Below are 24,534 nucleotides of genomic sequence, written 5' to 3' on the forward strand. Positions count from 1 at the left end.
AAGGCAATTTACAAATATCACTAAAAATATCATGATATCATGGATCATGCCAGTTATTATTGCTCCATCTTCCATTTTTCGCTATTGTTCTTGCTTGCTTACCCAGTCTGATGATTCAGCTGTGCACAGATCCAGACGTTAATACTGGCTGCCCTTGTGTAATGCCTTGAACATGGGCTGACATATGCAAATATCGGGGGCGTACATATTAATGATCCCGACTGTTACGTAACAGTCAGTGTTATGTTGAGATTCGCCTTTTCTTCAGAGGTCTTATATAAGAAGGAGGAAACAATGGAGTTTGAGACTCACTGTATGTCATTTCCATGTACTGAACTCTTGTTATTTAACTATGCCAAGATAAATTCAATTTTTAATTCTAGGGCACCTTTAATAATCATCCAGAATGTTTTAAAATGCTATTTTTACTTTGATGATGAGGGTTAAAATGTGAACATACAGCTCAAAAAGTTAGACTAAATTTATTTTGTTTTCCAAGGTGTAATGTGACAAAAGGATATGATGACTTTCTATAGGCACTGTAATTCTTACACAAGAAATACCCGTATCTCCTCGGATCTGCAACTGTCTCACCTTTTTGACAGTGCTTCATCAGTTTTTAATTGTTTTTAAATGTCACATAAGTTTAATAGTTGAGAATAAAAATGACTACTCTCAAGAGAATGTCAGAACAAAGGTAGAAAGCATTGTATGGTAGCTGAAAATAAATGAAATTCAAGAGGAATAATGCATGAAGGATAGAGAAAAAAGAATTGAGAAGTGTCAGGATGTCGACAGGACAGAATTTTAACCTTGACAGGATGATTGATAGGCCAGTTCATGGTGACAGGATGCACATAAATTTGCAATATTTATAACTCAATTAGTGACTGGATATTTACGTCTAGCTCACAGATGGGTTTTGTTGCAAATGGAAAAAAGAAAAAAAAAAACATTGTTTGTGCTGGCAGGGCTTTAATGCCACATATATAATGATGGGAAAATGTCAAAACCACACAAAGGCAAGCACTTGAGCTCGTCAGATGCATAAATATATGAGAAATATCATAAATCAATTTACTAATGCACAAATAATTTACAACCAAATGTAGGTCATTTTGTATCTGTAACTGAATGTACAAATATATGTAGAGTTGTTTGCATATGTGCCTCTCAAGCTTTCAAAACAGTGAGCATTTCATATCTTCATCATGTATTCATATCATACCGACCACAGAGGATTATCATTCACAAGCTTGTATTTATGACCTAGATATCAGCAGACAGCAGCGTAAATGTAACGTGTCCAGCATACTGCTGTGTAGTTCATGTTCTGAGACTCAGTGCTCCATCTGAGGAATGACAAGAAGTGACAACGCTGCTCCTCATAACTGATAGAGGCTTCATATCTGATGGAATCGTGAGTGAATGAATGAACCCCCAGACAAAAGTGCTTTGATCCTGACCATAGTCCGCAGTAGAGAAGCCATTCTGTACCGATTACTGATGGGAATCTTTTTCCACTCCTCAATTTTCCATTTCCTGTCCGCACATCAGATGGCTGGAGACTACAACAATGACACTCTCTCAGTTCTCAACAGCCTGTCATTATGACTTCATCCTACAAGACTTCATCTTCAGATCAGACCCGAACAAGACAAAGCCGAGACACACATGCACATCTAGCACATGCGCTTGAAGTTAGGGGCACAGAGGAACCAGACCAGAGGAAAACAGACTTATTCATGGTGAACAATGAACAGAGAATGAAATGTGGCAAAAGAGAGGCTACTGTAGACATGGGGAGAGAATCTTTTCTTGCAGGAAATTTCTCAGAAACCCTCTAGCATGTTAATTTCACAGAAAATGATCCCACTTATCCCTCATAGACAGGGAGCAGAAAAAACACAGATAATAGGCTGATGTTCCTGATATTGAACTGTAAGGCCATTGTAAGAGAGCAGGAAAAAGGTCTTTTTGTTGGGTTCATATCTGTGCATTACAGGTCTGAACAGCAATGTCTGATTAAACCGCTACAGAAATGGCCCTGACATGCATGGCACTTTTTTGCATATCATTTGATATCTATATTTATCACTATATTTCATACCATGGGACTATGGAGCATTCCACATGTTTGTTCAACCTCGAGAATGAATATAAACATAACTAATTTATTTACGAGGAAACTGCACAAAATAAGCTACCCTTTAAATCAGGAAATTATTTTTATATTTTCCCAAACACTATTGTTTTTCGGTGTTTAGTAATACAAATTTATCAACAAAAATGGTGTCTAATGAAATTAATTCATAAAACCTCAACAATGTAATTAGTCTTTTAAAATGTCAATGCATTTATTTTCAAAATAAGGTGCTGCACAACAGAACATGTATGTTTCAAAGTTGTAAATAAAACAAGGATTACTGGAGTGCATTTTACATGAAAAAACTTTCAGTCTTTCTACTTCAAAATTGAACATTTAATTATGTGGTGTTTATTTTTATGTAATTGTGAAATTTACAAACAGGTATTATTATTACTTTGAGAAGTACATTTTACTGTACATCAGTAATATATTTCTGTCATATTTTTTTCAAGTTAAACTGGGTTGTAGTGAAGACCTTTGAGTTTCTGTGTGTATCTGACAGTTTTACTCAAATGAAATGGTGAAATGTTGGTGAAGTGACTCTCAGAGCAGCTCTGTAGATGAAGATCATGTGTTCATGTCCTAATATCGTGAGACGGCCGACGCTGAAACACGACGAGCGTCACGAGTGATTTTGTATGTGTTGTAGACCAAACAACAAATTTTTTAGGGACATGCACATGATCGTCTAGGTATTGTATATAAAATGCTAAGTATCGAAAATGTCTCAAAGGTTTATTATTGATATTGTGGATTTATTTTTTCTGGTAAATATCGATTACAACTTATCACCCAGCCCTCGTATAGGGGACAGACGTATGTGTATGTGTGTTAAATGAGCTGAATCTTTTCTCCTGGGCAATGAGGGTGGAAATGTTCAATAGTTTGAACTAGAAATGTTCAATGAAACCACAGCTATGTGCCAAATTAAGTCAAAACCAGACCCAGATCAATAACAGACCCCCTAACAACAAAACTAGACTCAATAAACAAAACTAGACTCCTTAAGGCCTACATCCAGAACCAGACAAAGAGCTGTCGGTCCAAGAACAAGGATGTCCATTTTAATGAACTGAAATGGGCACAATATGGAATATATTGCAATTTGTCAATTGTCTGCAACCTGAAAACTGTCTGTATAGTGGATGTACCAGCCAGACTAAGGTTTGAGGTGATTATTGTCTTTAGTACATTGGATACAGTCTGTGGTGACTAGCCCCAGTCTCCCCTATATCCTGTAACCTGCTCTGTATACAACCCTCAGAAGAATTCTGCACCTAACCATTATGCCTGTGGAATAACCAGACAGCCATTTCAAACTTTAACAGGCGCTGCTATTCTTCTGTGTTCTCTGAGTTGCAGCCTTCAGAGTTTCAGATAACTTCTGAAAGAGCTTCAGAGAGACGCTTTCATTGAACAACACCTTTGCACTTGCATTATTACAGTGCGTTTTACCTCACAAATGGATTCAAAGCAGCTTCACAGAGAATACAGTTTTACAAAGTGACAGTAGCAACGGAGAACTGCATGAGGTGTTTAGATAGGATGGATATTAGAGGTTACTAATGTGAATAACCATAGCACATTATATGTTTTCATTCATGGACTCTTAAGTGGTATTTACAGGTATTATAGGTATTGGTATTTGAATACCTTGCGTGCAGCGTGGATATCGAAGAAAGGCTTATTCCTGACGCTGAAGGGCTCCTTGGCTTTATCAATCTGTCCAAGCTTCATTTTCTCAAACCGTGGGGAGATGATCTCCTTCTCAATGCACAGCAGACGTCTGTTAAAGTCACACTGACCCACAGGCTGACCCTGCAAAACAAATCACAGTCAAAAATTCACACAAACAGCTCAACAGATTCTACATGACTAGTTGCACACTTAAAATAAATAAATAAGATGATTAATCCAGTTTTGTTTTTCCAGTTGTAATTTGCAATGCAAGAAGATAACAAGATTTAAACCTGTGCTATGCAAACTGCTTGTGATTTTACGTCAACATGTCATTTATTCAGCCTTTGTGGTTGAATAACACTATTACTCATCTACTCATCTTCTTTTTATCTTATTCTACAGTTGTGCTCTCATGATGTTTCCTGCTCCAAAAATATAAGTAATTTAGGTTTTCATTACCATTTTATATTGTTTTTTGTTTCTGTACTACACCTCTGAGATGTCTACATGTACATGATCTTGATTATAATTATCAAACCTCTGTGTGTAGTTCACAGCATTATTAAAGTGTGACCTATGTTGCTTAATACTGATTAAATCCTGATGGATAAATGTGGTTACAATGACAAATTTCAGATGGTTTTACAGCTTACATCATGTACTAAACAGGCATGAGACAACTGTCATGTCATAACTAGCCACGCCCAAGTAAAATAACAAAAGGGTTTTTCAAACTTTAAATAGTTAGGCCATGTGTCCACCGAAGCAGTTTTTCCTGAGGCTAGCATATTTTTCCAATTGTTTTCAATGGGAGCATCGCGTTTTTTAAAACGGCATGAATGTAACGAGGTGCTGAGCATCTATCAACCTATGCTGAAGCGCTGAGCGCTCAGTGTATTTTACCAGTCACTGAGAGTTAAATAATGTTCAACTCCGTCCAATCACAGTGGATGAGGGATGGGACTAATACAACACCAATCAACTGCTAGATGAACTAGCTGCTACTGAAGATAACCCAGGGTTGAGCGCAGTGTGAAAAGCCCTAAAGTGACTAGACATGTTATTGGTTTTTGAGATTCTATTACTGATGAATTGCACTGAGTAATTCCACTCACAGGAAAAATTTCATTGACCCAGGACCGGATTCAAAAAACATTCTTAGGAATAAAATTATTCTCAACCACTATTTTCTAAATTAACAACAACAACAACAAAAAGTATTGTATTTGTATTTGTATTTATATATATATATATATATATATATATATATATATATATATATATATATATATATATATATATATATATATATATATATAAATATAATTTTTTTTTTTTTTTACTTATTTTAACTTGAGTGCCGACACAAAACGTGATTGCAACAGTTAAAGATGTCCATCTAATGTAAAAGTAGCGCAGTGGAATGGAAAAATGCGCTCCCCTTAAATCCACAAAGGTAAGGTGTTGATTGAATTTGAGCATTACAACATAATACTAGCTAGATTTAATACATATCACTATTACAAGGGATGAGCACAAGTAATCTGACTGTTGGAGGTAACAATACAAGAAACGCAAGTTACGTAACCAAATTACTTTTTCCAAGTAAACAAATTACTTTTAAATTTACAACAAAATATCTCAGTTACTTTATCAAATAAGTATCACAAGCTATTTTGTTTTTCCATTTATTGACTGACAGATTTACTGTCCTCACGTTGAGAGAAATCGTAAGTAAAGAGAGGCATGATGGTTATTGTAGATCTAGATTAAATGTGATTTACTCATCATCTCACAAAAACAGACTCAGTATTCCTCAAAATGAATAAAACAAGTGAAATGCAAACTCGCAATATTACGCAAATCTGCAACAAAGAACAAAAATATACTTTATGTATTTAATCTCACTTTATTAAGCAATGTCTTTGGTCAACCATACTAAAAAGCAAAAATGACTTTAGATAAGCATCATGTTTGTGTTTAATTTTTTTTTTACTAAAGTGAGAGTGCCACAACTCCTGTGTTCTGTTCTTCTGCAATCCAGAATGACAGTACAGCTGAAAGGTTTGTTTGAGCTGTGCCCTCTACTGTGCAGATGTGAATTTGCATTTCCTTCAGCCTGATGCTTATTCATTTCACTTTCAGTGTGAAAGGGCCTCTTTTTTTGTTGCCAAAAATAGAAGTTATTTTTGTTACTAAAAAACAAACAAGCAGCCCAGCCCAGATAAGAAAACTGAATGCAAAAGTAACAATATATTTCTTTCCATAAAAAGTAACTAACACAATTAGTTACTTTTTAGGGAGTAACACAATTATGTAATGTAGTGGTAGTCAAACCTGTCCTGGAGGACCCCCAGCACTGCACATTTTGGATGTCTCTCTCATCTAACACACCCGATTCAACTCATCAGCTCATAAGTAGAGACTGCAAGTAGGTGTGTCAGATAAGGGCAACATCCAAAATGTGCAGTGCTTGGGGTCCTTCAGGACAGGTTTGGGAACCACTGACGTAATGCATTTATTTTAAAAACAACTTTCACCAACATTGATTATGACATGACACCAGTGAGCGATAATGTAAACAATGATCGGTCATGATTATGTGTGATGTGACTTATTGCTAAATTCAGTAACAACTCTACAAAAATGAGTCAAATCAGAATCTAATTTTTAATTTTTAATTGTTATGGCATAATTTTGATAATTTGATATCATAATCTGAAGAAAGCTCAAAAAGAGGTGCTTTCATGAGCGAGTTTCAAAACATGCAACGAGATCACACAAAGGCATTTTTTTTTCTAAAGAAAAAAAAAAAACATTATCTTACGATGATCTTATTTGTGAACTACTAATAAATTTGTTCTAGAATTGCACTTCTTACAAACTATTCAAAATGTATCTTACTTCTTAACAAGATTTTCATGAATCCAGCCCCAAACACAAGCTGTTTCCATCCACCTATTTTTATTTGTGTTTTGGGATATCACATAAAAAAAGCTGGATGAAAATGCAAAGATGCACATAAACTCTAAACATGTGCATAAAAAATAATAAAAAAATTGATGTGGGCTCAATTGAGGTGGATAAATGTTTTATCTGATAAGAAGACATTCACATAAACTATGATGGAAACGCATTAACCAAATAATTCCCTCGATGCACAACAAAAACCTCATGTGACTTGGATGTGATTGGATAACTGGATTAACCAGTGGATCAATTTCAATGAAAATGATAATGAAGTTGCAATTGAGAGGACACCGAGTTACGAAACAAACTCCAATATGGGCATTCGTTGACCATTTCACAGTTTGGGATCATAATTCGCTTTATTCCCACTTGGTTTCAAAATGACCTGACACTGTCTAAAACCTCACAATGGATTTTTCTCCATTTCTTTAAATCAAAACTCAAATGTCAAACGGTTTCTAGTGTGAAGGTCCTTGGCTGGACTGGGGAGTTTAAACGTTATGTCTACAGTGCAAAAAAAAAACCCTAAACAAAAAAAAAACTTCAGGGGAAATTTGATTTAGCTTGATATGTTCCCTTTAAGGGCGATCAGGGAACGTGTTCAAGGAACAGACGCTGTGTGTATACGTGCATCAGAGCGGCTGCAAGGAGCTCTGGAAATAATCCACCTCACTCTCTTTCCATCACGACTGCAGCAGCCGTCTCCATGGAAACATCTCCACATAATGCTCTCTAGTCTTGGACGCATCGTAGTGCTCCGATGGGACCACCGATCCACGTCACTACGACTAAATCAAAGCTTCACCTCGTCACTTAACGCCTCAAAAAGGCTGTGACTCGGTTAACGAAATGGATTTGAAGCAATATAAGATATCTCCAGTGGAACTACACATCACAAAAGTTAAATTTACTGCAGCTCTCCATGGACAAAACAGGCCTGAAGCTCTGAAGGGGTTTGTTCCTGAACCCATTCATCCTTGTGTAGACAGAAAACTCATGTATTACACACTGACAACACTCTTATCTCTTTAGGAAGCTCCTCTTTGTAATGGAATGGGCGACTCATTTACCTGATGTATTTGATGTACTACAGTCTGTATTTCGAGATATATATATATATATATATATATATATATATATAAAACTTAAGTTCTGCAAATGATGCGTTTATGTGTTAAAAGTGCACTCAGTGTGATTTCTCCTCAATCTGTGTATGTGAACTGGTTTATTTCATCAGTGTAGCGGGGAATGCTTATTTGAACATTTTGTTCTTGCACTCACTTTGATGGATCACTAACATTCTGATCAGGTAGTGTTATGCCAACAGGTTTGCTTGTTTGGTTTAGATGCTTCTGTTCGGTTTAGATACTTTCTGCTTTGTAAATGGTCTAGGCAATATGTAAAGTAAATGTATTATTTATTTTTGTTTTTTATTAACCCAGTCATTTGCATGACACAATTAGTCATGTGGTGTCAATACGGCAGAACGAAGAAGACTAATTTGTGTAGAAAAAAACAACAATTATGTTAGTGTGTTGTGGGGTTTTGTCAAAATGAGGTTCTGCAGATGCTAAGGTATTCTGAGTGGTTTTAAAGAAGTTGCAAAGGTGTTCTGGATGCTTTCTGTGGGGTTCCAAGCAATTTTTAGTTTGTTTCTCTGCAACTGAAAGTGTTGTGGGTAGTTGCCATGGTGTTGCTATACAGTTGTTAAGGTGTTCAGAGTGGTTTAAGCTCCATTCTGAATGCTTTTTAAAGTCGGCAGGAAACGGAAGTTGCGATTGTATTTTCTTCTCTACTCTGTTGTCTATCAGAGTGAAAAGGCATCTAAGGGCGGGAAGTGATTTCGTCCTTCAGGAATTGATTGGATCGCTGGAAGTTGGGCGTTGCTAACAAAATGCAGGCAGATCTGAATGCCATTTTGCAGTAAGTTGTGGGGGATTTCTCTCCACCGGACTCACCGGCAGCACCCTCACATTAAGAACTTTATTTATTGAGGATGTACTCCCCAATGACTGGCATCAGCTCTGGTTAATGCATTAAGCTCTTTAAAGTGAAGCTTCAGCATTCCCCCATTTACCCAGCAACAGTGTTTATCCCTCACGTCACTGGATCTGCTGGAAGTTCCAGATAGCTCCACCCTTGAGTCATTGCACATGACAGGAAGAGACAATGATCCATTTTAAGGGGAGGGGAGGTTAATGTTTTTGATTAAAGATTACAAGGGCACATAAATAAATAAAAAAATAATGAAGTGCACAGATAAATTATCTAAATACTAGAATATTCCATAAATCCAGTGATTTCATGGTGACTTTAAAATAATAGCATACCTTTCCTCATAATTACACATGATTTGAGGAATCATTCATGTCTGGAGCACAAACTAATGTTAGATTCTTAGGGCGTTTTCACACCTGTAGGTTGATTGCATTTTTCCAAAACAGGGACTTAATTAGTTACAATGTTGCATTTTTTTCTTGGTTTGGTTTACTTTCACAAGACAATATTTCAAAGCGTAAATGTGTTTACAAGTCACATGCATGTACAACTGTCCCCTTATTAGTCAGTGTTTGCTCTGCGTCATACATTAAAATGACTGACAAGTTCGCTTCATGAGCATATTGAGGCTTGTTTAGTACTGTCGCGACACACACAAACACTATATGAATGTAGCCGTCATTCCCGCTGTTAAATTATGTACTACATTCATACTAATTCAAGCACGATCTCTCTGTATCTCCCAGTGGTGTCAATAGACTATCTGTGTGGAGACACATGCAAACACTATATGAATGTTATAATGCAGCTAGAGTGGGAATCAAGGCTTCGTTGGGACAGCATTCTTGCACGGAGAAGCATGATTACGCAACGTTTCAAGATGAAGAGGTTTGGTTTTTAACTGCAGTAGCCTAACTAATGTGCTCTCTCAGAGAATCAAACACTGCTGCATTTTATATAACACATTTCCAGTTATGAAATATGATATTGTTTGGTTCGTTGGTCTGTTGGATCGGATTGCTTTCACATGACATGTGAACCACCCCAGAGTTCGTTTGCAATCAGGCCAAGACCACCTTGTTCAGGCAATTTCGGAGCACCAGGTTACAAAACAAATGCTCAGGTGTGAAAACACCCTTAAAGTGTGGTCACATTCATAGTTCAATCTAGTCACTTAAATGCACAGTAAATTCCCCAGCAGGGTCTAAAAAGTTAGAGTTAATTAGGTACTTAAGTGATTAATTGAGTGATGATTGTTCGATTATTGAAGTCACCTGATAATGATAAGCAGAATCATAAAGGAAAGAGGAACACAAGAACTACAACTGACTTCTAGCCACAGCCTTAGATTAAATCAACTGAAAAGACATTAAATATCTCTTACTATAAACCAGATTGACTTTATTTCTGTCATTCATCTACAGTTCTTTTTGAGAATTAACAGAGATTTAGATGTTGATGTTTTATTGGAAATGTCCATTAAAATTATGTCCATTATGGTGATCAATGGGAGGTTTGTGGTTGGGAAGTCTGTGGTTTTTGTTTGTGGGACCAATTATGCAAAATTATGCAAATTCACTTTTGCATGGTGTTTGGCTATAAATGTGTGTTGGCAGTGTGTGTGTACACAACGACCCTATAATGATAAAAATCCAACCACTCCTTTTTTTAATCCCCATAAATCATAAGCAGTGTCTCAGAACAAGCCGTTTCCAGATCCCTGGCAGTGTGAAGTCACATTAGCCACAGGCCCCGCCACAAATTTTAACAGACACTGCCGTTTAAACAGAACCGCCCTGAGCGGGTTCACAGCAAGTTTACGCAGTCCGCCATTGCTGCACTGACGAGAATGTCTCCCAAGCGTTTTAGGTGTTCTGTAGCTGGATGGATTAATCCACATAGCTCTTTCCATTTACTACCTATATCTGAGCTACTGAAGACGAGGTGGATTCATTTTGTTTTTGAAGAAAATGCTTCCTCAATACCAAAATTTGTTTATGTCTGCGCAAATCATTTCACTCCGAACTGCTTCAATACAAAGGGACAATACAAAACAGAGGATGTGCCAAAAAGTTGTTACTCAAGGATAGATCAGTAAACTGTTCGTGATCCAGCTTACAGTCTCCAGAGTGATACTGGATACAGCAGTTATGAAGGTGAGAGCACTTTATTACAGTTCATCAGAGTTGATTTACAGATATAAATTTTACCAGTTTATTAAGCACCACCAGAAAAGATGTAAGGTCTTTATATATTTGTTTACTGTTAGTTGTAACGAGTGTTTCTGTGTACTTCGCTGTGTATGTTGATGGTAATGCAAGGGAGAGAGAGTGGTTATGGATAATATTTTGATGCACACTTGCACAGTGTTTTATTAAGTTCTTACAGTGATTTTCTATAGTGAAGACAGACACTTCATATTTTGTGTGAAGTACAATAAACATCATAAAACTCATCGGTAAACGGTCTTGTACAAATATAGTGGATAACAACAAGAAGAAAATAAGTTATAACCATAATTGAACTAAATTATACCTGTTCTATCTCCATGCAGCATACATTCACAGTTTCTGACATTATAGTGCATCCTGACTGAATCCTGACAGGGAAGAATGAGCTCTTGCTCTTAGGTCGAGCTCAGCAGCTCATTTGCATTTAAAAGGCAGACACTGAAACGGCGTGTTTTTGCTCAACCCCAAAAAGTGGCAATTTTAACATGCTATAAAAAATTATCTGTGCTGTATTTTGAGCTAAAACTTCACACTCTGGGGACATCAGAGACTTATTTTACATTTTGTAAATGGGGCATAATAGGTCCCCTTTAAGAAACATCTAAGACACTTAAAATCCATGGTTCACAGAATAATGTCTGCAAATATAAATATAAAAGGACACAGTTTCAAATGTAGGTTTTTGGGGAAGATATCAAATTAGAAGGAGAAACACCAAAGAAAGAGATACAATTTAACAGCAGATATCTTCCAAAACCAGCCACTATAAACTTTACATCTTATTTGCAATTTTCCAATTTCCCAGTTCCCTATCGCAGGACCAGACACACCGGCAGCCTGACTCTCTGCGGGCAACTTCCAAAAGCAAATTGAAGAATAAAACGCTCATCTATATTTAAGAGACTCTCCAGACTTACACATTCCATATCAAAAAGTAATGAAAGCTTCTATTAATCCAGGGTCTGACAGAATAATGGAATCATTATGAGAAAAAAAGGAATTTAACATAACATTCAAAGGTGAATTGGCAGAATGGGTCAGCATTAAAGACAACTAGCACTTCCATTCCCAGTTCCTCTGTTTCCAATGATAATGTAACTGATTTTGTTACTATACTGCTGACAAACAAACATGTCACACTGCAGTATTTTTTTACAAATCACCCTCCTTTTGACAATATATTTTAACATCCAATCATTAAACCATCACAAGCTTTGATGTAATGGTCAGAAAACTACATTTATAACAAAACAATTTTAACAATGAATTCACATTACAAAATATGATTTTATTTTATCCAGATAAGTAAAGTGACTGGAGTAGCTCCGTAGCATGACAAAAACAGAATTGGGTGTTTGTCAATTTCATGTTGCAAGGTGCCGCATCAAGCGATCTAGATTTTTTCTGAATCAGTCTATGCAGACTGGGTTATTGTACATGGTGAAAATATTATCCAGCACTACACTAGAAGTTCCTTGTGTCCGCAAAATAAAATGACAATGCACCTGTCATTTTTTTCTGCTTACCAAAAGATACAAATTTAATAAGTCATATTTGCCAGATGTGTCAAACTAAGGTAAGAAGTTAAAGTTTGCTTACAGGGAGGGATGGACTCTTACCAGAGATTTGCTGAACATCAAAAATAAAGCCTCCACAAAAAGCTTACATAAGTGAATCAACACCTCTGTGAACCATGACTCTGTGGCAAAAACAACAAGCCTTGAGCTTCGCAAATCCAGAATCTGCAGCAGGGCTGTCATTCAGACATATCCAAAGGCAGCATTCAAAGATTAGTATCCTGGTTTGAAATGAACAGAGCTCGGAGAAATCAAATGATGTCTTCAACCACACAGATCTATAGACTTTATCTCTCCGAAAGCCTGTGCATCGATTTGATAATCTGTATTTTTATATTATTGCATGATATTCTGGTGTATGTGTTGTTCAGTATGCTAAATTTGTTTTCGAACAAATATCTTTGTTAAATTCAAAGGACATGGATTTGAAATGGCCATGTTACAGTGATTCTGCCAGACTTCAGAGAATGACAGAGGCTCTGACTCACTGTGATTTGGTCTGTTCGGCGTCTGGCCAGAGCTCTGAAGTGCCATATTGAACATTTGGTTAAATCCATCCATGTCACACACAACCGACAAGAGAAAACATTTTCTTTCCAAAACAAGGAGGACAGTAGATGTTAACACCTTCTAAAAGAAAAAGTGGTGATTTTCAATGGCATGGCTAGGGCAATTCTATGCGGTTACTAAGGTGTTGTTCTAGGTAGTTGCTCGGTGGATGTTTACTGCAATAGATCTCTATGATGTTCTGTTTTCTGGAAGTCAATGTTTTTTTTTTTTTTTTTTTTTTTTACCCATGTTACAATCTGGCTTGGAAAAGTAATAGCAAAAATCTCTCAACAAACATACAACTGAAAGTGTGATTCATGTCCGCAGACCCAGTTCTACAGGCATGCTTGAGGCAATAAATAAAGCACTGTAATGCACAGATTGATTAGCACTTATAAGCTATGGCAAACCAGTTGAAAAGTATACATTATTTTTAAATGACAAACACTACCGTTCCAAACTTTGGGATCTTTAAAGTAGTCTCTTTCAAGGTTTCATTTAATTGATCAAAAATATAGTAAAACAGTAATATTGTGAAAAAATATTATAATATAAAATAACTTTTCTATTGTAATAGATTTCTGAATGTAAATTATTCTTGTGATCAAAGCTGAATTTTCAGCATCATTACTCTAGCCTTCAGTTTCAAGGTGATATGCTGATTTGCTGCATGCTCAAAAACAATTCAAATCAAGGAACTTTGCTGCCGTACCATGGGTGCAGCAGGCGCAATGATACTACGCAGCGTCTCTCACATACGTCTCCATGGTTGCAAGGCACGTTCCCTGTGCAAGCAGGGGCTCACGGGCGCTGCGTAATATCATTGCACTGCTGCACCCATGGTACGGCAGCATAGTTCCTTGATTATTACGCCTGAGTGAGAGTATAGTTCCTAGCCATATCAGCCTAGAAAATCACAACTTTTTATTTTCCGTCGGTCTTAGTACACGATTTAACTACAGAAGAGTCAAGTTTTAAATAGGAAAAATATCAAAACTCTTTGGTCATTTTTAAGCGCGATGCTAACGGTCTAATCAGATTCAATGAACTATGCTAAGCTATGTTAAAAGTGGTACCGCCAGAACCGGAGATCGGCTGAATGGATTCGAAAACGGTTAAACTCAACTGTTTAACTCTAGGGGAGTTGGAAAATGAGCCTATTTTCAAAAAAGGTGGAGTATTCCTTTAAGCAACAGCATGAATTTTTAGCATATTACTGCAGGAAGGGATGAGGAAAAGACAGGCGCAGGAAGCTGACCTTTTTTGTGGCTGTGCATCTTGACTCATTTTGAGGCTACTGAGTTCCTTCAGTGTATTTAATAAATGTGTTGTTGCAGTTTAATTTTGCCGCCATCATTGTGCATTCTGACGACCTCTGGCCTCTTGACATGATGACGTATACGCAAAGTAATCGGTTTAACTCCTTTACATAGCAGAATGTTTATTTTGTTCAGTTTATCCCACCCTTCTCAAACGATTACTATTTTATTCGGTTTGGGCATTTTTAATTCCGTTTGGGATGTTTATATGGATCGTTTTCATTCGGATTGGACTTATAAACCGATTACAATGCTCCATGTAAACGCACCTAGTCTGTGGTTATTGTTGTCTGATTCTTCTTTTCATGATGGCCCATACATTTTCAATAAGAGTCAGATCTGGACTGCAGGCAGGCAGTCAATCACATTGCTTGTCTAAAACCACTCTATTTTAGCATGTGCAGAATGAGGCCTGGGTGTCTTGCTCCCCAGGAAAGACGTCACCTTGATGGCAGCATATGTCTTTGTACAATCCCAATATACACCTTCAAGTCAATGGTACCTTCAAGTTCACACATATGCAAGTCACCCATGCCATTTGCACTGATGCAACCCCGTACCATGACAGATGTTTGCTTTTGCACCTGTCACTGATGAAAGTCTGGTCCCTTTAGTCTTTGGGACTAAGAACTCGATGTCTGTATTTCTCAAAAACAAGCTGAAACCTGGACTCATCTGACCACAGCACACATTGCCACGGTCTGTTAGACCATCTGAGATGAGCTCAAGCCCAGAGAACTGGGCGCCATCTCTGCATTGAACAGATGTATAGCTTTCTCTTTGCATAAAAGAGATTTAAGGTGCATTTCTTGATGCAGCGGCAGGCTGTGATAAGTGACAACGATTTTCAAAAGTACTCCCGAGCCCATGTGGCTATATTTAACAGTAGCATGACAGTTTCTCATGTAATGCCGCCTGAGGGCTCGAAGGTCACGCACATTCAACGGAGGTCTCCTTCCTTGCCCTACACGGACTGAGATTTCTCTGGATTCCCTGAATCGTTCCACAATATTATGTATGCTAGATGCTGAAAGACCTAAATTCTTTGCATTGAGAAATGTGAAATGTTTGAGAATTCTCTCATGATATTTGGCACAAAGTAGTGAACCAATACTCATCTTTGCTGGAAAAGACAGAGATGCTTTTTATACCCAATCAATTTACCTTTTATATTAATTTTATACCTTTTTATATCCTCACCTATTACCAATTCACCTGCTTATTGTAAACTGTTTCAAAACAGTTTAACTTGGATAATCTATAGCCTTTTCACTTTTATTTTGCCTCTGTCCCAACTATTTGGGAGTGTGTTGCATCCATCAAAATCAAAATTTGTATATATTTAAAAAATAATAATAATAATTTAAATGTATTTGTTCATTGGGAAAAAATGGAAATCGTTTCTTTGTCATTTTGTCAGTTAAATAAAAGTTAAAGAGAATTAACATCACAGATTCTTCATTGTATTGCAATTTAAGAAAATATACCACATTTTTCCAACATTTTTGTACCAAGTAGTAATAATAAAAAAAAAAAAAAACCTTTAACCTTTATTCAACTGAGAAAAGTACAAATAAAAAAATTCCAATATTTTCACTAGCAAAATTAATTGTATTTTGTAAATAAACAATTTTTACTTTTAACACACTCCAAAAAAGTTAGTGAAAAGATTACAGAATATCCAAGTTACACAGTTTTGAAACAGTCCACAATTAGCAGGTATAGAGAGGGTATAGTGTTTGAGTATAAAAGGAACATCCACCAAAGCAAAGATGGGTCATGGTTCACCACTCACAATGGCTCACAAATTTCATGAAAGAATGGTCAAACAATTTAAAAATCACATTTCTCAATGCAAGTACTGTAGCTGGATTAAATGCACATTTAAACAAGCAATATTTTAAAAAATCCAGTGGTTTTCAATCCTGGTCCTACAGACTTTCTGTCATTAAGTACTCACCCTCTTGTCGTCCACACCCGTAAGACCTTCATTCATCTTCGGAACACAAATTAAGATATTTTTGATGAAATCCAAGGGTATCTGATTCACACATAGGCAGCAATGTCATTGCACCTTTTGAGGTCCAGAAAGGTAGTTGAAAACATGGTTAAAATAGTCAATGTGACTACATTGGTTCAACATTAATGTTATGTAGCAACGAGAATACTTTTTGTGTGCAAAAACAAAATGAAAATAACTTTTTTTCAACAATTTGAACCATTGTCATACGTAGTGAACTCAGTGCAGGCTTCCTTGTTTACATCTGAACGCCAATTCAGTATTGGCCGAAGCTGAACACGTGAGCAGCACGACGCATACATGTGATGCTGACACAGGATCCGGCCAATAGACCCTTTTACAGCCCACGTGATCAAATAGTTGCGCGCGCATTTTGGCAACGGAAGTGGTGTTGTTGCCTATTGGTTTTAACGTGTTAGTAACTCTGAACGTTTTTCAGGGCTCGCAAGTGTAACGCACTGAGCGTGACAGTCACTCATTTCGGTCTTTTGTCACGCACTCCCGCCACACGCAGAAAAACTATTTTTCATATATTTAATATGCCGCTGTGCCGGGCAGGAATCAAGCACGTCTCCCCTGGAGTAGCCTGCCACTTATCAGCCAATCAAAAAAAGAAAGAGAGTACACAGTAGCCAATCAGAAAATAGCACTATTGTATCTGGGTAAGATTTAACGCAACAACCAATGGAAAAAAAGCATATCCTGGAATTGTTCGCCATCATCCTCGTTCACCCACAGAGGAAAACAGCTCTGAGCATCACTTTGAGCACAGAATAAGTCATGATCTCCTATTTTAATGTTACAACAAATTCACAGCTTGATTGACACAAACAATGAAAACTTGACTGCTGTTAGAGAATGTTTCCCAGATAATCAGCATCAGTTTTTCATGAGTGTCTGAACTTAGTCAACAGTTTTACAGCCTGTTCACTGAAAACACCTGCTCAGTAGTCTAGACCTAGTTATATTTTCGTTATCACACGATGACTGACATTTTGTCACATTAAACATCTCTCTCTCCAAATAGGCTTAATAATTTTATTAGCACTAAATAAATTATAGTGTATTACATCGTCGATGTTATTGGTCACTTTAAAAATCATGTCATGTTGTTGGATATTTGTCATTCTTGCCTGTCTTTAAAACGTGAGAGTCCTGGTTTATGTATATATATCTGGCCACTGTATTTGGCCATCTGCTAACGTCTTCTATCCACTCGACTACACGGATCTGATAGCCGGATACCATTTGATAAAGTCAACTTTTTAAAATAACTTTATCTGTCTGTGTTGCTTAATCCGCTCGCGAAGCTGTAGATATATATATCACTTTCGGAGTTGCTAACACGTTAGAACCTATGGGGAACAACACCACTTCCGTTGCCAAAATGCGCGCGCATACGTTGCTACGTCATCATTGTGTACAAACAGTAAAAGGGTCTATAATGTGCCGGCATTCAGGCGTAAACTAGGAAGCCAGTTCACTATGCATGACAACGGTTCAAACTGTTGAATAAAGTTTTTAGTTTTGTTTTTCTTTTGCGCACAAATGTATTCTCGTTGCTTCATAACATTAAGGTTGAACCACTGTAGTCTTGTTGACTATTTTAATCATGTTTTTAACAACCTTTCTGGACATCAAAAAGTGCAATGACGTTGCTGCCTATGTGTGGATCAGATGCCCTCAGATTTCATCAAAAATATCTTAATTTGTGTTCTGAAGATGAACTACAGCCTTACAGGTTTGCAGCAACATGCAAACCTGTAAGGCATTTTTATCATTAGATATTCGAATAAATTGAAACCCAATACTTACATTTAAAAGTATAATCTGGCAATTTGTCTAAAAAAAAAAAAAAAAAAAAAAAAAAAAAAATGAATATTGCAATGAATACTGGGGTAGGCGAGGTTGCAAAGGATCCATCTGTTGTTTCCTTCATTCCAAGGGAAACGTGCATTTGGACACCACATTTGAAGGAGCCTTCGAATTAGGACAGCCTTTGTTGTGCTGTGATGCAATTGGCATTCGAATAAGGCCTTTGAAGGATGCAGCCTCTGAATTGAGATGCAGCTAGTGTACCAGATAAGAGATACATCAAAATGCTCAGAGCAGCTGGTCTCCAGGACCAGGATTGAAAACCAAGTAAATAATCAATCCATTGAAATAATCAATCCATTTTATTAGTTGTACACAGCAGTCAACAACAGTTAAAGCAGGTTTCACATTATCTGATAGCTTTGCAGAGCCAAACAAACGCATATACCAGGTTTCCACAAATCCAGCCCTGGAGGGCCACTGTCCTGCAGAGTTTAGCTTAAACCACGATCAAACTCACTTACCTGCAATTTTCTAGTAACTCAGAAGAGTCAGACTAGCTTGTTCAGGTGTGTTTGATAAGGGTTGGAACTAAACTTTGCAGTGTAGTCCCTCCTGGAGTGGATTTGAAGAACCTTGACATATAATCACAAACAACTACAGTTCTGACATAGCAGAGAAAACCTAACAGAGTAGCATTTTGCGGCAAACCATATATTGGGATCATCCACACATGATCTCACTGACCTTCTTCAATACATCTGAGTATAGAAGAACTCAAAGCCTCACAGAAACATCAAACTGTCTGCCATGTTAGCCTGCTGCATCCTCCACAACCCAGTTTAAGAGGAATTATGTTAATATCATAGGCGTGTTTGCACTATTACTTCATTTGCATATTTCCTTCAGTGAACCAGGAGCTAAAACAACTCCAACAGTGCCTGAAAATAACGCTAACAGCAGGTACAATCCATCCTGTAGTGTAATAACAAAAATAAAAGACAGGACTATTAGCTTTCATTTCTTCTACATCCCAGAGGCCACAAATCATCACTACAAGAACAGAATGTAAGAACTGGTAGGACGCCTTGAGCCTGCATCACAAAGACAATACAAAGGTATTTTAAAAAGTGCTGTTCATTCAGTATTGCTGGGGGCCTCTAAAAGCCAGAGACTGCCAAATAAAGCAGAACATCAGGGCCCCCACAGTGCAAGCTGACCACTTGGGCCCCTGGGAGCCTTGGTGCATTTAGTGTGTGCTGACCATTGATGCATTAAATACACTTACCACTAGAGACCCCACTACTATTTTCAGAAATCTTAAATTTGCCTCCCAAATCAGCTTTTTCCTCAGATTCTTCTTCTAAAGCCCATCGCTTATCAAAGAGGTTATTAGGCAAAGAGGTTGTGTTTGAACACCACAAACGAAAGCATTGCTAAGCTTTACAAGATTAGATGCCAGATGGCAAAACACGGCCAAAGCGGATGCTATGTCTCTGCCTCGCTAGCTGTCTAATAAAATGCATCTCAATTTAAGATGGTGGATGTGTTGAAAGATTGTAGTCCAGTCCAAAACACAAATCTGACTGCACATAATCAGTTTACAGGGAAAGAGTGTTTCCAAGTTACTGTTTTCTTACTATGAGAAATAGAAATAGTCACTGGATGTGATAGTTAGCAATATTCATGACACTGGATCTTGGTTGAGGTGCTCAGTAACCAGCACATTAGATATCCATGAGCATTGTACTCTATGCTTTGCTTTTTAAAATGTGTGCCTGTGAAATAATCAGTTACTTTAACAAGTCTACACTTATTTAATAACTCATTTCTTTGGTGTTGTCTGCACAACAGTTTTTGAAGAGCTGTGTCATTACGGTACACCAGGCTGCTATTGCAGTTTGATTAATGTCAGATTAATCTATCCCTAAATGACAAAGTGTGCACTGTGGTTGGTCGTGTTACAGTAGGTAGTCAACCAAAATGCCTATTACCGCCGCAGCGTTAAATACAACCCAGACATATGTGACACTTTTTCACAAAATCACCACCAGGTGGGGCAAAGAGACGGTTTGCAACATTGCTCTGTCAGGTTGAAATTGTTGAATACTTGTAGCCTACTTGTAAATGAAGATAAAGTAATTATAAATTATAACATTTAATCTTATTCATCATATAAATGCTTAATATGACCAAATTTTTAAATAAAATGTTTTAAACTATATTTAATAATTTACTGATGTATTACAAAAGGTCGTGCATATTTGTTATCTTTCCTTTTTGACACATCTATTGCTGTACAACACAGAGCCCTACGCATAAGTTGCAGAAAAATACAGTGTCCATGAATTAAGAAATTGTTGATCACTTTATTAAATCGTTCCTTTGTAGCCTATTAGTTAAAATGTTTATTAATTCGTTACTACTAATTTTTATTAATTAGTTCTATGATTTGTAAAATGAAGAAACAATTTCAAATAAACAAACAGCATGGGGACAGTTTAACTTATTAATTATTACAGGTTTGCATATAAAGTGTGTTTTCCCTACATGATTTGATGTAAAATTAGGAATACATATTTTGTTTTGAAGCTGATTTGTACATAAGTTTTGCATGTACAAGTTTGGGGGGAAAAATTAATTAGCCAATACAGCCTAAGAATTTTGTTATTTAATGAGATATGTATTATATATCCACTTACATGTCAGCCTTCTGTGAAGATGACATTTACAAATCGGCCAATCTAGAGATTCTGTATAGCAGATGTGACACATTTCTGAATGACAACAGAGAACAACACCTGATTTACAAAATTCACTTCTAAACGCAAAGATAAGGTACAGTTCAGACTTGCAATGTCCAAAACTGATGGTTTAAATTCAGAATATTAACATCAGTAAAAAAGTTATTAATGTATAAATGCGCTTTGGTTCATAATTCAGAATTAATTTGTGAATCACAACAAAAATTTAAGTTTAGTTTTATTATAAATGATAATTATTTTTATGAGGGGTTTTCCCTAATAAAACACAAACTGCTATTATCAAAATTTCTGCTGTTTTCCACAAAATACAGCATGATCACTTGCAGTCGAGTTAAAAACAAATAGGTAGGGCTAGGCTATAGATCAGGATTTGAACACGGCCCCCTTGCACTATAATAAACAAAAATACACACAATCATATCTCACAGTCACTGCCAGAACTGTCACCCTTTAAAAACTTTAGGTGCATGATGCCACTGATTATTTTAGTACTGTTAAGTTAGAGAAATGAAGAGCGCTTCTCTCTTGTGTGAGCAGATACACTGGTGCTGGAAAAAGAGCTTTTCGAGGAAAGTTAATTCATAGTCCAGTGGTATGAGAGCTGATCAGCAGGTTCACACAGGTTCAGGTCTCAAACAAACATAGATTTTAATAATGCTGAGAGATGTGTGTATCCTGCAGTTCTGAAACACATTTTATTTATTTGAAAGACATCAAGACTTACTCTCCCCACGGAATTCGAACTGGCGTTTTCTGAATGGGAGACAGGCGCGTTAACAAGGATATAGATTACAGCCTATACCTTTTGAGGCCAGGGGAGTGAGGCTTTACTTGCACAGCTGGCCTCTATTACATAAACAACAAATGCTTACAAAGACTTTTGATCACTAAATTTGGTTATGTGAATGTGATTTAAAAAGTTTTAAATTTAAAATCTCCACTATCACTATTTAAATGCTACAAAGGTTGAGTACCATCTGTACATGTCACTGAGATTCCTGCCTGGGTGGTTCTCAGAAAAAAAGAATGTAGATTTTATGCTGAAAGTTAAGGGTCTGGCTGTAGTCAAGACCAGCTCATTCTAGTCCGAGTCCAGACCAAGACCCCGAACAGGGTTGAGCATGAGCCAAGAGACAGACCAGAAGAGGGACGATTCTGAGTCTAGACTGAGACCAGAAGAGGGTTTAGTCTGATTCCAAACGGAGACCAAAAGTGGGTTGAGTCTGAGTCAACACAGAGACCAGAAAAGGGTCAAGTCCGGTCTCGAGTACAACAACACTGCTAAAGCAGTCCAGTCCAGCCTGCAAGGTGATTTATAGAAAAATGTCAAATAAATTATATATAGTCATTCATCACTCACACAATACGCACATATTCATTCTTTTCATTCGAAATCAATACATTTTTCCAAAGCATCTATGAATAGCTGGCAGCAATGTCAATATGGAAAGGTCCAAGAAAAAAAAAAAAAAAAAAAATACTAGAAATTTGGTAACACTTCAGTGTAGGGAACACATATAAACTATTAACTATGACTTTTCCCTAGAAAAACTTCTAATTTACTGTTTATTAATAGTTAGTAAGGTCGTTTTTAAGTTTAGGTATTGTGTAGCATTAATAATGTAAGGTCATGCAGAATAAGGCTTTAATATGTGCTTAATAAGTACTAATAAATAGCCAATATTCTAGTAATATGCATGCTAATAAGCAACTAGTTAAAAGACCCTAAAATAAAGTGTTACCAGAAATTTCATTTGACAGCTCAGGCCTGTAAATAAATGTGCGGTTTCATTTTTAGGCCAAACTTTGTGTTAATGTCCAATTTCAGACCTTTTTTTTTTAAAGCTAAAAAGTGACTTTTTTCTTTTTATGGCCAAAGTTGCTTGATTAATATTACCCAATTACCAGTTTTGTATGTTTATGCAAAATGCCTCTGGTGAAAGAATGTACTAAATTCCTATTTGTTGTCCCACAATATCAGTAATTAAAGCATCATATTCTAGACTTCAATAAATACAAAAGATCATGTGTAGCACATGTGCTTTTTTATCTGATAAGACGACATATGCACAAACACATTTACTGAATAAATCCATCTATGTGCAACAAAAAACCTAAAGTGATTTTGCCTCAACAGTGGATGCGATTGGATAACTGGACTAACCATTGGACCAATCACATCGCACAGCATCTCAAAATATTGGTTTGATCATTCTGAAATTCCCAAGCCAAAGTCTGCAGGAATGTCTGCAGGAATACAGACAAAGGCAGATGAATAAAGTTCCACAAGGCAAAGTTATATAATGATAATCCAAAATAGGCAGGCAGGCAGTGCAAACACATAGTATAACTGAGACCGGACAAACTGTGACTGTGAAGGCATGACTTATGTAGAGTGTACAAACAAGGATAATTAATCAAACACAGCTGATGCATAAGAACTAATAATGATGGTCACCAAGGAGACAGATGAGTGGTGGGAAACTGAACAAAGAAATGTGTCAAATGAAAACAAACTGAAAGTCCATGAACAAAACTAAACAGAATGGTGACAGTCATCAGAATGATTTGGTTTAATTCCCTCCAAGAAGTGCTGGTGTTTGTTAATCCCAAAAACCAGCATCCAAATGCAAGACAACATGACAGCGTTTATTGTGTTTCATCTGCCACTCTGACACACAAGTCATTTAAGATGTAGGAAAAAAGAGCCACAGAGGCTTCCCTGATTGCAGCAACTTCCAATTTTATAACAGATATTTTGTTCCCAGGAAGTGACAATTTTGTTCTCTTGAACAATGCTGGAAACGCTGCTTTATTTGCAAATGTTTTATGCGATAGTCCAATTTTGTGGCTAAGTTAAATTCGCAACTTTGGCTAGAAACATAGCTAATGTTGAAAAGGGTTGAAGAATGTGGAGGATTTTTCTGAAGAACAGTGAGCAGTGTAACTGCTTAGGACAAACAAAGGGACTCATGAACAACTATGCTAAAAATAAATAAATAAATAAATAAATAAATAAATGAATAAATAAATAAATAACATCCAGGAGACAAGATGCTGTATTAACAATCAAGCATGTTAACTTTTGAAGAAGCATTTTTTACATTTATTTTTAATTGAGCTATAAGCTTGTCTTGTGGACCCTAAGCATCTGTTTTGTGAAATACCTTAATCAGGGCAAAGAACATGCAATTTTTATGATCCCTCTTATTTTGTTAAAATTATTAACATTTTTGCAGATTCTTCTCAAAACCTGTGAAGAGATAACTCCAGCCCCTGTGAGGACTTCAGATGACGCAAACTGTGTGGATCAACATGCACCATTTCAAATTTTGCTATATATCCTAATCATTTGTTAACATGTATTCATCACTTCAATGCACTCATTGCTTCTGCCTTAAATTATTACATTGTTTAAATTAATACATTGTTAGCCAACTGTGTGATTTGTATATGTACAC

At 36.7% G+C, this 24,534-nt stretch overlaps 1 protein-coding gene across 2 annotated transcripts in view; it reads right to left on the reverse strand.

Annotated features, from left to right (window-relative positions):
- Window positions 1-24,534, reverse strand: part of rngtt (RNA guanylyltransferase and 5'-phosphatase) — a 152,893-nt gene that overhangs the window by 64,842 nt on the left and 63,517 nt on the right. For both annotated transcript variants that reach the window (XM_067383569.1, XM_067383570.1), the window contains one exon: window positions 3,803-3,967. In XM_067383569.1, the coding sequence (XP_067239670.1) occupies window positions 3,803-3,967 (165 nt within the window). The remainder of the gene's footprint in view (window positions 1-3,802; window positions 3,968-24,534) is intronic.

The sequence above is a fragment of the Chanodichthys erythropterus genome, chromosome 4 (genome assembly GCF_024489055.1).
Source record: "Chanodichthys erythropterus isolate Z2021 chromosome 4, ASM2448905v1, whole genome shotgun sequence".
NCBI lineage: Eukaryota > Metazoa > Chordata > Actinopteri > Cypriniformes > Xenocyprididae > Chanodichthys > Chanodichthys erythropterus.